Source organism: Heliangelus exortis, chromosome 14 (genome assembly GCF_036169615.1).
Source record: "Heliangelus exortis chromosome 14, bHelExo1.hap1, whole genome shotgun sequence".
NCBI lineage: Eukaryota > Metazoa > Chordata > Aves > Apodiformes > Trochilidae > Heliangelus > Heliangelus exortis.
Window position 1 is genome coordinate 3,349,150 of NC_092435.1, and position 13,507 is coordinate 3,362,656.

General features: G+C 49.9%; 1 protein-coding gene across 1 annotated transcript in view; it reads left to right on the forward strand.

Annotated features, from left to right (window-relative positions):
* Window positions 1-6,298: 6,298 nt before the first annotated feature.
* LOC139802377 (gamma-aminobutyric acid receptor subunit gamma-4) overlaps window positions 6,299-13,507 on the forward strand; it is a 34,692-nt gene continuing 27,483 nt past the window's right edge. Inside the window, exons 1-3 of the mRNA XM_071757510.1 lie at window positions 6,299-6,753; window positions 11,940-12,088; window positions 12,292-12,359. Coding sequence (XP_071613611.1) covers window positions 6,698-6,753; window positions 11,940-12,088; window positions 12,292-12,359 — 273 coding nt within the window. The 5' untranslated portion in view covers window positions 6,299-6,697. The remainder of the gene's footprint in view (window positions 6,754-11,939; window positions 12,089-12,291; window positions 12,360-13,507) is intronic.

Below are 13,507 nucleotides of genomic sequence, written 5' to 3' on the forward strand. Positions count from 1 at the left end.
CCCAGTTAATTCCTCTGTAGGCAAAGCCTTGTGTAGTGCAGTTTTACCCCTGTTCATAAATGATCTGCTACCAAACTGCATGATACCAGCAGTGTCCATCTTGGCTCTGTGCTCATCCCTCTGCTCTGCACAGCCCTTCTCTCAGGAAAAGAGCCTGGCAGCATCCCTGAGGTCACCAGCTCTCCATGGAAAAGTGAGATCCTTCTGCAGGACTCTGGGACCTACAGAATATGTACAGAACCTTGCACACAGCTGTTGACCACAGTCTTACCCCTGTAGGCAGAGAGAAGGAATTTAAATAAAGAGGAGCAAAGTTTATATCTAGAGCCAAGGGATGCTCCTTCATCAGATTACACCAGTTTTAAGTAGGTCAGGCAGGAGACCCAGGATATCTAAGTCCCTTCAAAGACATCTGTCCATCACTTATTATTCTAGGCATTTCCCTTTTGCTTTGCATTCCTTTCGTAGCCCCAGCACTTTGTCACTTCTTCTGGCTCTTGCTGTGCTTTCCAACACTTGCTCCTTTCATTTCCTTTCCTGGCCATCATCTCCCACTGGCTCCAGTACAGCATTAGGGACAGCAGTGGGCTCAGTCATGTCATTAAGCTGGGGGGTGCTCAAAGCCATAGTTTTGGGGTTCAGCTCAGCAGCTTGAGGCTTGCATGAGGTGTTTCTTGCAGTACCATGTTCTCCCATGCCTGGGTTTTTAACCTGAACACAAATGGATGTAGGTGAAAGCCAGTAACGATAGCATTGAAAACATCCAAAATTTAAAAAAAAAAAAAAAAAAAAAAAATCCCCAAACCTCCCTATTTAACCCTTTTATTCTGGGAAAATAATTGACTGCACTGATCAGCCTGAGACAGCTCCCCAGCAGCATCAGCATCCAAGCATCCTTTCCAGACAATTTCCCCTGTAATCAGTCCTCATAATAAAATCTCTGGACACATACAGGGTCCTTCCTGAGTGTTTTTGGCTGCTTTGCAAACAAATGCCTGGTGAGAAGGAGAACAGCTTACAGGGGCTTGTCGTGTGACTCTGAAATGCAATTGTCACCTTTATTACCCAGAAAAACTTCAGCCCTCTCTTTGGGCAGGGGAAGGTCTGACACAGCCGAGGGGATGGGCATGGAGCAGCCCCTGAGGCTGAGCCTCCAGCAAAGCACTTCAGTGTCCATTAAGTCACTTTTTCCCAGCTGTCTGAAGTTAAATGCTTATGATCACGGGCTTTTTAGGGTGGCAGCAGGGATGTGGCACCTGGGAACAGGGGTGGTTTGCTGTGGGCAGATCAGCAGTGCTGGTGCTGTTCCTGAGGGCAGCATCCACCGTGCTGGGCTGTGAGCAGAGCCTGTGAAGGCTGCACTGGGGCCAGGAATGCTCCAGACCCTTCTCAAAGTCTCCCTAACAAGTTTCAGCACCAAAATCAGCAGCAAATAATACCCAAGTTTTTTTATCAAGTCATTTTCTTCGCTCACTCTGAGCCTACTGGGCTTTTTTGTTGTTTTTTGGGGGTTTTTTTTCACTCAAGATCCTCAGAGCAGATCACAAGGGAACGCTGAGTGCTTATTTTTTAATATTCTGACAGGTGCTATTTTGCCATTTGCTTGTGATGATTCAGGACATTTGCATCTCTTTGTCCTTAATTAAAAAGCACTTCACCCTTGCTGCAGGGCTATGGCAGATTTCTCTTGATCTATTCATTTTGGGGGACTTTTAATCAACATATGCACTTTATCAGTGAGGGTGCATTTCTGAGAGGGGGGTGAATCTTAGCACAGTGTGGATAGCTGTGTAGGTGTAATTATGGCTTGCACTTTTTTTGGGGGGGATGAATTTTACTGCAGTTTAGAGGCATTTGCTAACAGCTGCTGGTAGACTCCTGGAGTCTCCTGTCCAAAAACAATGAGGATAATGGCAAAGGAAAAATTTGCTGCAAAGCCTGAAGCTGGCAGAGCTGCCAGGGGAGTCAGTACTTTGCCTCCCTGCCACAGACTCTGAACTGTCTGCCCCTACTTAGCAAGTGCCCAGCAGATCCCACTCTGCTTGCACAGAGTTCATGGTTCAGCTACACCTGTGTGTGCACCACCAACCCCTTCTGAGCCCTCCCTGGGGCTCCTCCCTCTGCAGGGTGTTGGACAAAGGTGCTTGGCAGGACGTGTTGGGGTGCATTTGGAGTGTACCAGGGATGAGCCTGGCTCTCCTTGACACACACACCATTTTTTGCTACATGAAAAGGCAGCATCTTTCATAGTAGGGCCTTATTTAATGGCAACATGTGTTCCCTTGGGCTGAAAGTTCCTGTGAACTGAGGAAGGGATTGCACAGTAGCTCAGCAGACAATGTACAGAGTCTGGAAGCAGATTCCTCTACAGGAACCCCCCAGGCCTCAGGAGAGGATAAAAGGAGAGAAGATACCTGTCCATGCACATCCTTGGTGTGAGGGTGGATGCTGCTGACATGGGACACTCTGCAGGGTGAGGCAGCCCCAGACAGGGTGGTGGGAGCAAGGTGCTGTCCTGCCCTGGCTTGGATCCCTGAGAGCCCAGGATGACAGGCAGCAAATGCCCTGCCTGGACATGGGCAGAAGCCTGAGGTGATTTCTTCCATCTCTCCAAAACAGGTTGTTTCTTTGCAGCTCTTTCCACCTGGCTGGATCCTGCGAGCAGGTGAGGCAGTGGGAAGGGACTACAGACCAGCCTGGGGGGTCTCACCCAAGGAAGAGCATCCAGCCCCTCCTGTGCTGCTGCTCCAGCTCTTTCCTGGCCTGGTGGGGAAATGGGAACTGGGCTTTGCCTCTGGGTCCTGAGGCTTTCAGGCAGAAGTGACCCTACTGAGGGGAGGGACTGAGACCTGGGTGCTGAGATAGAGTAACTACTTTCTAATAGTCCAGCTTTAATTCTTCTGTCTACTCCTACAAAATACCAGACTAAAGAAAAACTCCAGCAAGGCTCCCACTGCTGTTCTTAGCGTTCATCTCTTCTGCTTTTCCAGGACAGAGAATGCAGGCTTGTGGAAACCTTTGAAGGTTATTTCTCTTCAGTTTTCTGAACAGGCATCAGCCTCCTCTTCAGTCGTTTTATTTTACCCCCTTTCAATGATTTGGCCCAATTTTTCTGAGGCTTAACAGCAACAAACAAGATTAAAATTGGAGCTTAGTGAGTATGAGGAAAAGATCTCTTATTTCTGATGTGCTGGCAATTACCAGATCCTAGTGCCAGCATCTCTCTTTTGGAGAGGTGCTGTGTGTGCAGGCATTTCTGCTCTAATGACTTTGGGAACGCAGAAGCTGGAGGGCACCAAGCTGTGGCTCACAGTGTCGACTTCTTTGCTCTTCAGCTGCCACTGATTGATTTTGGCAACTGAAGGGGCTGGGACAGAGGGGGAGAAAACCAAGGGCAAGGGGGATGGTGGATGCTGAGCACTGTAGTACTGGCTGCCTTGGCCAGACACGGTCTGGATTTTCACCTGATGAGGTGTAAGGACCATTAGGTTGTAAAGTAAAATGCTGAAGAGAGGGGATATCTGTGTGGGCCTCCCCGTGCCTGACAGTCACAGCATCACGACCTGAGCTCATACATAGCACAGGTTTGATCTAGATCAGTGTTTCATGGCAGATCCTGGAGCTCCCTGCACAGTTCCCTGCCAGCTCCTTGTCCTGGCGTTCACAGCTCTCCAGCAGTGCTCATGCAGAGTCCTGTGGGGTCTGTCTCTGCCTGGGGTCCTTCAGTCCCACTGAGGGTCGCTTTGCTCCTCCACCTTTGAAAGCTCAGGAGGCTTTTGCAGATGCCAAGAGACAGTCTTTTCAGAAACTGGCTCCTAAGCACCTTTTCTCTACTTGTATCTATTTTCCTTCACTGCTTACATAGGCCAGAGGAAGACTGCTCTATTTGGAGAGAGACATTACTTGTCTTTAGCTTTGCCTGAGGCAAAAAGTGACCAGCCCCTCCCACAAGAGCATTTTCTCCTGCCTTCACCTGCTCCTCCAGCCTGCATTCATAAACCCCAGCAGGCAGCATGGATTTCGTAACAGACACTGCAAAGGAGCTTTTGAGAGCAGAGTGGGATTCAGAAAGTTGTGCCCAGATTTATGCAGAACTCTCTGGCTACTGTGATGTTCCCTCTGAAAACACTGACAGTCTTGCAAGGTTTGGGATCCTGGGCCAGGGCTGGAATTCTCTCCTCATCTCCCAGCACTAAATCCTGCAGTGAGGACTGCATGATCTAACCCTCATTTACTGTGGCAGCTTGGCCCCCCAAGCTCTGTGTTCATGAGGACTCTGTAAATAACAGGCTTTATTAGTTTTTTGGTTAAACTGAAGTACCAGAAAAGGGAAAAAAGTCTCTTGAATAAAACATTTCATCTCCTGTTTAGGTTTGGAGAATCCAATGAAAGTAGACCTCCAAGCAAATGTCTTTTAAAAGTTTCATCCCAAATTCTGGTGCAAAACATTTTATTCTTCTCATCATTTAGATGGAGGGTGGTTTTTCCTAATCAAAGTAATTCACTGTGAATTTGAAATGGGTTTCAGGGGCTGAGCTCGTGTTATTGATAAACAAAGTGTTTACTTGGAAAGCAGCTCTTAACCCCTACTCTTCTCCACCATCAACATGCTTCATTCTTATCCAGTAAGAATGTAAAAGACTCAGTACCAGCTACAAGAAGAAATCAATGTAGATGAAGAAGACTGGGAGTACAGCTGCTTGGATGTTCCTGGTGCATACAACTGCCTGGCAGGCATCCCCAAAACAGTATCATAAATGGAGGTTATGTTCACCTAACACCACTCAAACAATCTCTGGCTCACCAGCCCACCCCAGATCTCTTCGTTTTCAATGGGTGGTCAAAAAAATCAGCCCCATAAATTTCCTTCCTGTGTCTTGAGAAGGTGAAAGTGTGTATACGAAAACCTGGATTTTCTGTGTTCTGTTCATGAACAGAACCCTTGACAACTATGTCGTCCCTGCAGCTGCTCTTGCACCTTTTCTAACTTTGGTTTCATCTGGATCTCTGAAGAACTTCTGGAACAAGCCACTGGCTTGCTTTGAAGCTTAAAGGGCTCTTTTCACCTTCATTGCTGCTTTGATATTCGCTATTTACTGTTTTGACACGTGCTTCCTCTAAACTCTGCCATGCCAGAGCTGGCTTTTTTTGCATGCAGTAAAGAAAACATAATCTGCAGCTGCTCAGTTACAGGGAAATTCCATCTTCAAGCTGTGATGCCTTCAGCTGGCTCCTACAGCTTTGAGGTTGCTCATATCTCATGGTTTTGGGCTTAAGGTGATCAATGCAAGAATCAGCATGAAAGAGCCTGCGTAGGAAGAGCCTTGGAAAATCACCCCAGTGAGCTGCTGTTATTTATTTCCTTAACTCCTGCAGCAATCCCAGTTCCCACCAGGACTGGTCCTGGCTATTGGGCACTGAACATGCCTGGGGAAAAAGTATCTTTCAGTCCTGCTGAGCTGACCAAATGACAGTGGTTACCAGCTCATTGCAGATGGAGACCAGAGTAGGGATTTGCTCGTGCATGTGTGGAAGGAAGGCTGTGACAGGGCCAGGAGCCAGCAAGTTGTCTGCAGTCCCACTCCAGTACCAGGGATGGTCCCACTCCTGTCTGGCACCAAAACCCCATTCATCATTTGTGTTACCAGACCCTCTGGGAGATTTAGGAACAGGACTCTCTGGGAATGGGCTCCTGCAACTCACGGGTGTAGCCAGATGATGAAGGACAATTATTGGTAACTCGTGTAGCTGCAATAAAGTTGGTTCTGAGCAACTCTCATACAAAACTCGCCAAGAAGAAATCTGTTATTCCTGTTTACAAGCTGGGTGCCATCAGTGAAAAAAAAACAAAACAAAACAAAACAACAAAAACAAAAAATAAAACCCAAAACACTCCAGTGCACCTTGGCAAACACTGCGAGCAAAGAGTGAAAGAATGAAAACCCTAAGCCCACCCTCATCCTCTCCGTCTGCCTATAGCTCCTACCCATGCAACCTCCCGGCCCTTTTTTTTTTTTTTTTTTTTTTTTTGCGGGACGGCAGACCCAACAGGTGGGCAATGACCCTATTGCAGATCAGCCCAGCAAGGACTGACGTCTTGCATGTTTTAACCATAATTACCCACTGGTGTGTGGAGTTTTTTGTTGTTGTTGTTTTGGTGGGTTGCTTTGGTTTGTTTGGTTTTGGTTTTTTTTTAAGAAGGCGGCCCCAACTGTTGTGCATTAAAAAAGAAAAAAAAAAAAAAAAGCTACTATTAAGAGAAATCAAGTGCCTCGTTACGCAAAGGGGTAGCGAGAGATCCTTGCACCAGCTGACGGTGCTGTCTCCCCGGCGCCGCGGCGACAGATGCTCAGGTTTGGCTCCGCCGTGCGCTCCCCTCGCTGGCGATCAGCGCTCGGGGGGTGAGGGGGGAGCCAGCCCCTCAGCCCCTGCGCGGCTCGGAGGTAGGACCCTGCTCCCAGCCCCTCCCCGCTGCCCGGTCGGAGAAGAGATGCCCAACTTTCCCCTTCCTATCCGGCGGCGTGGAGCGCTGCGCGGAGCGCGGAACCGGTCGGGCAGCGGCGGGACCGGAGCGCGGTGCGGTGGGAAGCGGGGGTGCCACGCAGACGCCCCCGCCCCGGCTCCGCGCTGAGCCCCGCCGAGCAGGGCACACAGCGCTGCTGCCACCCGCCCCGGGGCCGGTCTTCTTCTCGCCGAGATGCCCGGGACGGTGCTGATGCTTTGCCTGGCCATCGGGCTGCTCCTGCGCACCAGGTGAGCTCCCCGCCGACACGGACGCCCCCTCCTCTCCCCACATCCTCTCCTTCCCCCCCCCCGTCGTCCCCCCCTCCTTTCCTCCTCCGCTCCCTCCTTTTCCCCCCTTCCCCTGTCTTCAGCGGGGGTTTGGGCACCTCTCTGCTCCCAGTGGTTCCTCCCCAGCCGGCCCCGACCCAGGATCAGGTCTGGTCGAGGATTCACCTAGTGCCTGCATGTCCTTTGCACCCTGGGTTTCCCCTTCGCATGCTGGAAATGAAGAGTTTTCCAGCCCACTACCACCTCGCTGGCTGAATACTGCCGGGGAATGAGCAGGACCAGAGGGAGCTCCGAACCTCACGGAGGTTCCGCGGTTCTATCCGTCAGCGGGGCATTTCCACACAGAGTCGGGCTGGGTGGAAAGGACCTTGCATCCCCTTCCCTGCACTCCATCCCTAGGGACACCAAAAGCCTCTTCAGGGCTTGCAGCCTGGCAGGAGGAAGGCAGTACCGGCTCTTGCCTTGCTCTACAGGTTGGCCCCAGTTCCCAGCTCTGGGTGCTGGCTGGGAGCCTGATGCCGGCCCGGTGTGCAGCTGGGAGAGGCTGCAAGAGGAGGTGTAGGGCTGGCAGGTTACAGTTCTTTCCCAGGACAAGCAGTTTGTAGCACTTCTCTGTAAACAACGATGAAAGGCCCCATTCACAAGGGTTTTTCAAGTTTCCTTTTCCCTTTTTCAGTTGTGGGTGGGGGTTTGTTTGGTTGGTTTTTGTTGTGTTTTGTTCGTTTGTTTGTTTTTACAGTTCCTAGCCTTGCTGATGAGTTTAATGGCTAGATGGGGGACAGAAGATGTTGTCAGCAGATGTTGCCCCCGGGCTAATGGGAAGAGGGATTTTACTGGCTGAAGCTAATTGGCATAAAAAGCCTCCTTAAAGCTGATCAAATCCCATTACAAATGCAGTCAGAGTCAGGGAGCACAACTCCTGCTACTACTGGTCTGCTCTGCCAAGGCTTTCCAACCTCAGGTGCAGGAAGAAAGCCCAGCCCTGCCACGGTTCTCTGGGGCTTGGCCTTCTTGGGGTCAAGAGCTGCCCCATGGCTCATGCCCTGACACCCGGCCTCTTGCCAGCTTGCTGGTGCCCCGGGGCAACTGAGTGACAAGAAGGGGGTGGTCCTGGTTCCTGTGCCCTACCATCCCAGCTCCCACAACCACTGCATTTTGAGATGGTGAGTCGAAGGCTTCAAGATCACATGGAGGAGCAGTTAAGTCATATATTCACATGCCCTGGAGTGGGAAGATTTACCCTGTAGCTTGGTGGGTTTCCCTTGTGCCTAGTCCCTCATGCCTAGCTACTCCCACTTTGCCAGGAGCAGTGTCTGTGCATATTGCAGGGAGCGATGGGGTTGGAGAGGGAGGGGAAGCCTGTGGAAGAAGGAGAAAAGGAATAAGTTGTAGCAGGGTCTTACTCTGCATTCACTGCATTTTTCCTTGCTGCAGCTTGTAGGGAGTGAATCTCACCTGCCCCACGTTTGATGGTGGGTGCTGGGGTGTGGAGCCTGGTGAGGTGCCATGTGAATGTGAGCACAAGTTGCAAGCCCCATCCCCTGGTGCTGGAGCAGGCTGGATGCTTTGTGGATGCTGAGTGACTCAGCACTCCCCACTCTCACCACCACAGAGCCCAATTCACCAGCACTGCCCAGGGCACTGCCTCAGCTTGGACCAAGGCACCTAATTCTGAGCCCTGAAGGCAGGATCTCTGCTCAGCGTTTCACCACTGTCAGATGGTTGAAACTGTGCAGACTTGAGCACTGGGGCTTCGAGGAGTGTGCTGTGAAAGGAGAGGTACAAAGACATGTAAAACGGGTGGGATGCAAATTAGTATTGCATCCCCTGTCCTTAAATCCTCATCCTGCTTCTAATTTAGACTAATTTGCCTAAACACCTCTCTGCCTGTAAGCCTTGGTGGCACTGGGGTGGGTGACTAAAAAGACACATTAGGATGGAGTAATTAGAATTGACCACAGTGCTTTTCAAGCAAGGGAAATGTTCTTGCATTTTGCTGCCGCCTATTCCCTAGGAGCAGGGGAGGCTTTGAGCTGGATCTAAAGACAGGCTGGACAGTCACAGACCCAGTTACCTGCATCTGCTCCAGGAAGTTCCTGCTTCAGGGCTAGGGAGGGCTGAGAAGGGCTGTGTCACCTCCCCAGTGGGTGCAATGGGTATGAATCCTGGTCAAGCATCATCAGCTGTCCCCCCAGGCAAGGAGCAGAGGTGTCCCAGAGGGCTCATGGCACATGTTGCACTTCTCCTCTTCTTGAAAAGCTTGAGCACTGGGGGAAGGAGCCAACCACCAGCTTTTATTTTGTGTTTTATTTGTGGCTTTTATTATGGCCATCAGTGGGCTTGAAAACCTCAATAAAACAGGTGTCTGCTTGAGTAAAACAGAATTAGAGAAGCAAGATAAACCACTGTCCTGCTGTAATGCCCAGGGTTATGCAAGGAGAGTTGTCCAACCCCATTTATACATGTGAGCACATCCATATGGACACCTGCCTCACATGCAGACCTCCTTTGGGCACCAGTGAGAGCTGCTACAGCCCTGACCACATCTGTCAGGCCAGGGGTTTCTTCACAACGTCCCTAGCTCTGCTCTGCCACCACCCACCCTGGTGAACACCTGCCCACGCTCACGGCTGCATCGCAACCCTTGGCTGAGTGCAGGAGTGTTGTGTGGTGACTGTTTTGACATTTCAACAAGCAGAGGTGAGGAAACACGGCTCTGTCTTTCCTCCTGGCTTCAAGGAGACATGAGAACTGGTTGTCCTCTGTCACTGAGCCAGTCACTTTGCACAAGGAGGTGGAGCTGCTGGGCCAGCAAGCACTCACAGAGCGTTAGGTACCACTGCAGCTTTGCAGTGTGACGTTCCCATTATCAGATATGGGGGCACTTGGCACACATCACCTCAATTCCTCTCCTCTGCAATAGCTGGTGGTCTCTTTCCTTTTAGATTTGAAATGAGGCCAGTAGGCAGAGAAACTGGGGAAGAGGCAGGGGCTCATTTAGGGTGGCTTGAGAGTCATGATTCTGACCAGCAAGAGTTGGTATGTGTCTGTGTGTGCACAGACACCCAGCACAAGCATATTTTTTTTCAGCAAAAGCTGCCTTGCTTATGCTAAGATGGCTTAGGGTGGTTTAGCAGACCAGGATTAGCTGCACTAGCAAAAAGCATATTTTTGGTAATGTCACTGTATCTATAATCAGAATGTGACTCCCTGGAAATGCTACCCCAAGCCTTAGGGTGTTAATCAGTGATACTAAACGGCTAGAAACCAGAAGGCTGAGGTCAGAGTAGACAGCCTGGTTTTGTTTGGCCCCAGGGGATGTTTCAGGCTCCCCTCTGGACTTTTGGCTTGCAGGAACTGAATTTTGGCAGCGCAGTGGGACACACAGAGCTCAGTGCCAGCAAGTGATCTGTCTTGGGATGTCTTTAAGAAGAGACAGGGGAACACTGAGATAAGGTTTTGGTGTAGCTGTTCCCACTGATAGAGCAGGCTGCCTCACCCAAAATGCTGCCAGCCAGGGAAAGCAGTCAGGATTGCTTTTTCTTGCCCTGGGCTGGGCACATATCCCATTTTGTTCCCCTGCAGGAGAGGGGCTAGCTGCAAATTTCAAATCTGATCAGCTTTCAGGTGAGAACAGCAGTGGTCCCCTGTGCCTCCCACAGCTGCTGGATATGGCAGAGCTGTCTGCTCAGCTGTGTTTCTGAGACACCCCATAACACAACAGCCAGGCCAGCCTGTGTTGTCGTTGCTCAGATGGGGAAGCACATCCTGACAGCATTGCTTAAGCCTCTATAAGCATCGTTAGAAAATGTAGCACAATCAGACAGGAAAAAACAAGCTGATGAGCCAAAAACTAACGTGTGGCAGCAAGCAGTCAGCTTCACACAGCCCAGCCCTTGTTGGGAAATCTATCCCAGTGCCTGAAACCTAGGGAGATGCAAAGAATTTTAAAGTGACTGTGGAAGCAAGTTTTGTCTGGGGTTTTAAAGAGGACCATCTGGTAAATTGACTGCAACACTTCAATTTAATGCTTCTTTCCCCCTCAAAGTACCTTTGCCAGGCTCAGCCTCCCTAGGCATTGAAGGGAGATGTGTATTGGTGGTGCCTGATTGCTCTGGGAAGCTTCAAGGCTCCAGCTGGGAAGTGTCAACACAGTGGAACTGTGCACCCTTTCTGGTGCTGGAGCAGATGACATGCTGGCATGAGAGATGCCAATGGGGTTGTGTTGGGTGTGGGATTGTTCAGCATCTTCTCCTGCATTTGGCTGTATCATTCCAGGGACAATCTTGTGAATGAAGGACCTAGAGAAGCAGAAGGTAGTTGGACTCTCCCAGGTGACTCTATGGACCTAATTTAATTAGAGGGTTTAGAAAAACTCCCTTAGGAAAAGGGAGTGATGGAAAAGATTTACAGGGCAGGTCATGTACAAAGGAGGATGAAAACTTTCCTTGCCTGGGCTGGAACTGGAAGATCAGGAAGATGGAATATTTTTAAATGGGAACTTAAAATGGGTTATGATAGGTTTTGGCCTGAGGGTAGAGGAGTTTGCATAAGGCTTTAATTTTCTAGGATCTATTCAGGGCAGATGGCTGAGTTCCTGGCAAGCCAGATGTGCATGGTGCCTGCTTGGTAGTTTTAGGACCTCTTTTCTCTGAAATGTTTTAATTTAATTTAATTCAATGCCTTGCCAAAATATGCTGTTTGGTCATTTTCATCTTCCTCAGAGGAAGTCTGCTTCAGGTGCCAGTGTCATGCAGAGCAACTGAGGTAGGTATTGGGGGTTAATGTGCAGCTCCAGGAGAAGGAGATGAGACATGAACATGGTAGGGGAGGGCAGGGGATGAACAGTGTGTCTACAAAGGGAGCTGGGGAAGATGTGGAGCACCCCATGTCTACTAGTCCTGACTGCTGGCAGCAGGGTACCCTGCATGTCTGGGTACCCTGAAGTGAGAAAAGGCAGCAAAAAAGAAAAGATTTGTGTCTTAGCAGTGTGACTGAGAGGAAATCCCTGACATTCTTACATTCTGCCTTTTAGCAGCATTTCATCCTCCTCCTTTAGTATCTCTGAAACTTAGCTGTGTCCCTAGTCCCACAGAGCACCAGAGAGATGCCAGAGATCTCTCTCTCCTTTTGTTTCTCTACTCCAGGTGTGAGAGCACAGAGGAATATGATGATGATTACCTCAGCATCAATAAAACCTGGGTCCTCACCCCCAAGACACAGGAAACTGATGCTACACAAATCCTCAACTCACTGCTGAAGAACTATGACAACAAGCTGAGACCCGACATTGGCAGTAAGTGTCCCCTGAAATTCCCTATGGCCACGGGTACTGATCTGGATTGGCTGAATTTTGTGTTTTCCATGCTTTTGTGGCATGCAGTTGAGATTTTTGGCGGATGGATCCATGCTGATCCTACATGGTAACATCCTGGTACTCAGCCCTTCACAAATGACCCCAGCCCCAGCTCATCCATTCCTATTTTATTTTCTTTGCAGTCAAGCCCACGTTCATCGATGTGGATATCTATGTGAACAGCATTGGGCCAGTGTCTGTCATCCAGATGGTGAGTGGTGCCATTGCTGCAGGGTCACAGTGTCACCGCAGCTGAAAGCGTGGGAGAGAGCTGGCAGTTTGTGTCATGCTGGCTAAAAATGCTGTGAAGGTGGTGGTGTTGTGAGGAGAGGTAGATTTGTTTCCCTGCCCTTAGGAAGAGGTGCTCTGCCCTGCTGATAGCTGGAGCTGGAAAGGCTTGACAGCCATCCCTGGCTAGGAGCAAGGTGCTTGGGGAGCTCAGCAACCATACCATGCTCACAAGCTCAGGGAGAATGATGATGATGATGATGATGCTCTTTGGTCTCCATTTGCAACGTGTGGACAGACACCAATGTCTGGAGGCCTTGTCCTCTCCTGTGTGGGCATAAAGATGCGTGGGGTACCTTGCAGCACCCTGGCTGAGCCAGTGCTGTGGTGGCTGGTGGTGGAAGCAGTGTGCTTCTCAGGAAGGCTGAAGTAGATGCTTAGAGATGGTTTAGAGATGGTTTCCATGGCAATGGTCTGATGCTGTGAAGCCTGGGTGCCAAGGCCTGGCCTGTGGTGCTCAGGAGGGGCAGGCAGGGTGCCTCAGGTCCAGAGGCTCCTCTTCCATACACAGCATCTTAGATTGGTGCCACTACATCTGCAGTGGCTTCTGCTCATCACTGGGAACTGCAGAAACACTCAACAGAGGTCCTTTTTGGTCTGAAGGTCCAGTTTATTTGTTTTCCCATGATGATGCAATGAATTAAATCATTCTGTGGGTCATGCCAGCTACAGGCAGGCTGGCATCAAATGTATTATACAGATGTCTTTGTTGGGGACATGCCATTCCCAATTTTCCCTTTTTAAATAGCTCCTCCCAACCTGAGAGGAAAAGATTTCTTCCAACTGCCATGTCCGTCCCATATTCCTGCTCTTTCCCTTTTTTCCCATACACAACCTGAGGAAATGCACATTTCTGAGAGAGGGCAACAAGAATTTTACTCAAAGCTAAATCTCTCCTAAGCCCATGGTGAGATTTCTCTGTGCCACCGATAGAGGCTCGTGTAAGCTGGAAGGTCCACTGGAGGGGAAATGTCCCATTAATCTCTTTTAGGTGCATTCCAATGACAGCATCTTACATAAATATTTCTCTTTCCCATAGCCAGGCTATGTAGAAGCTAAAAACTTCATTCT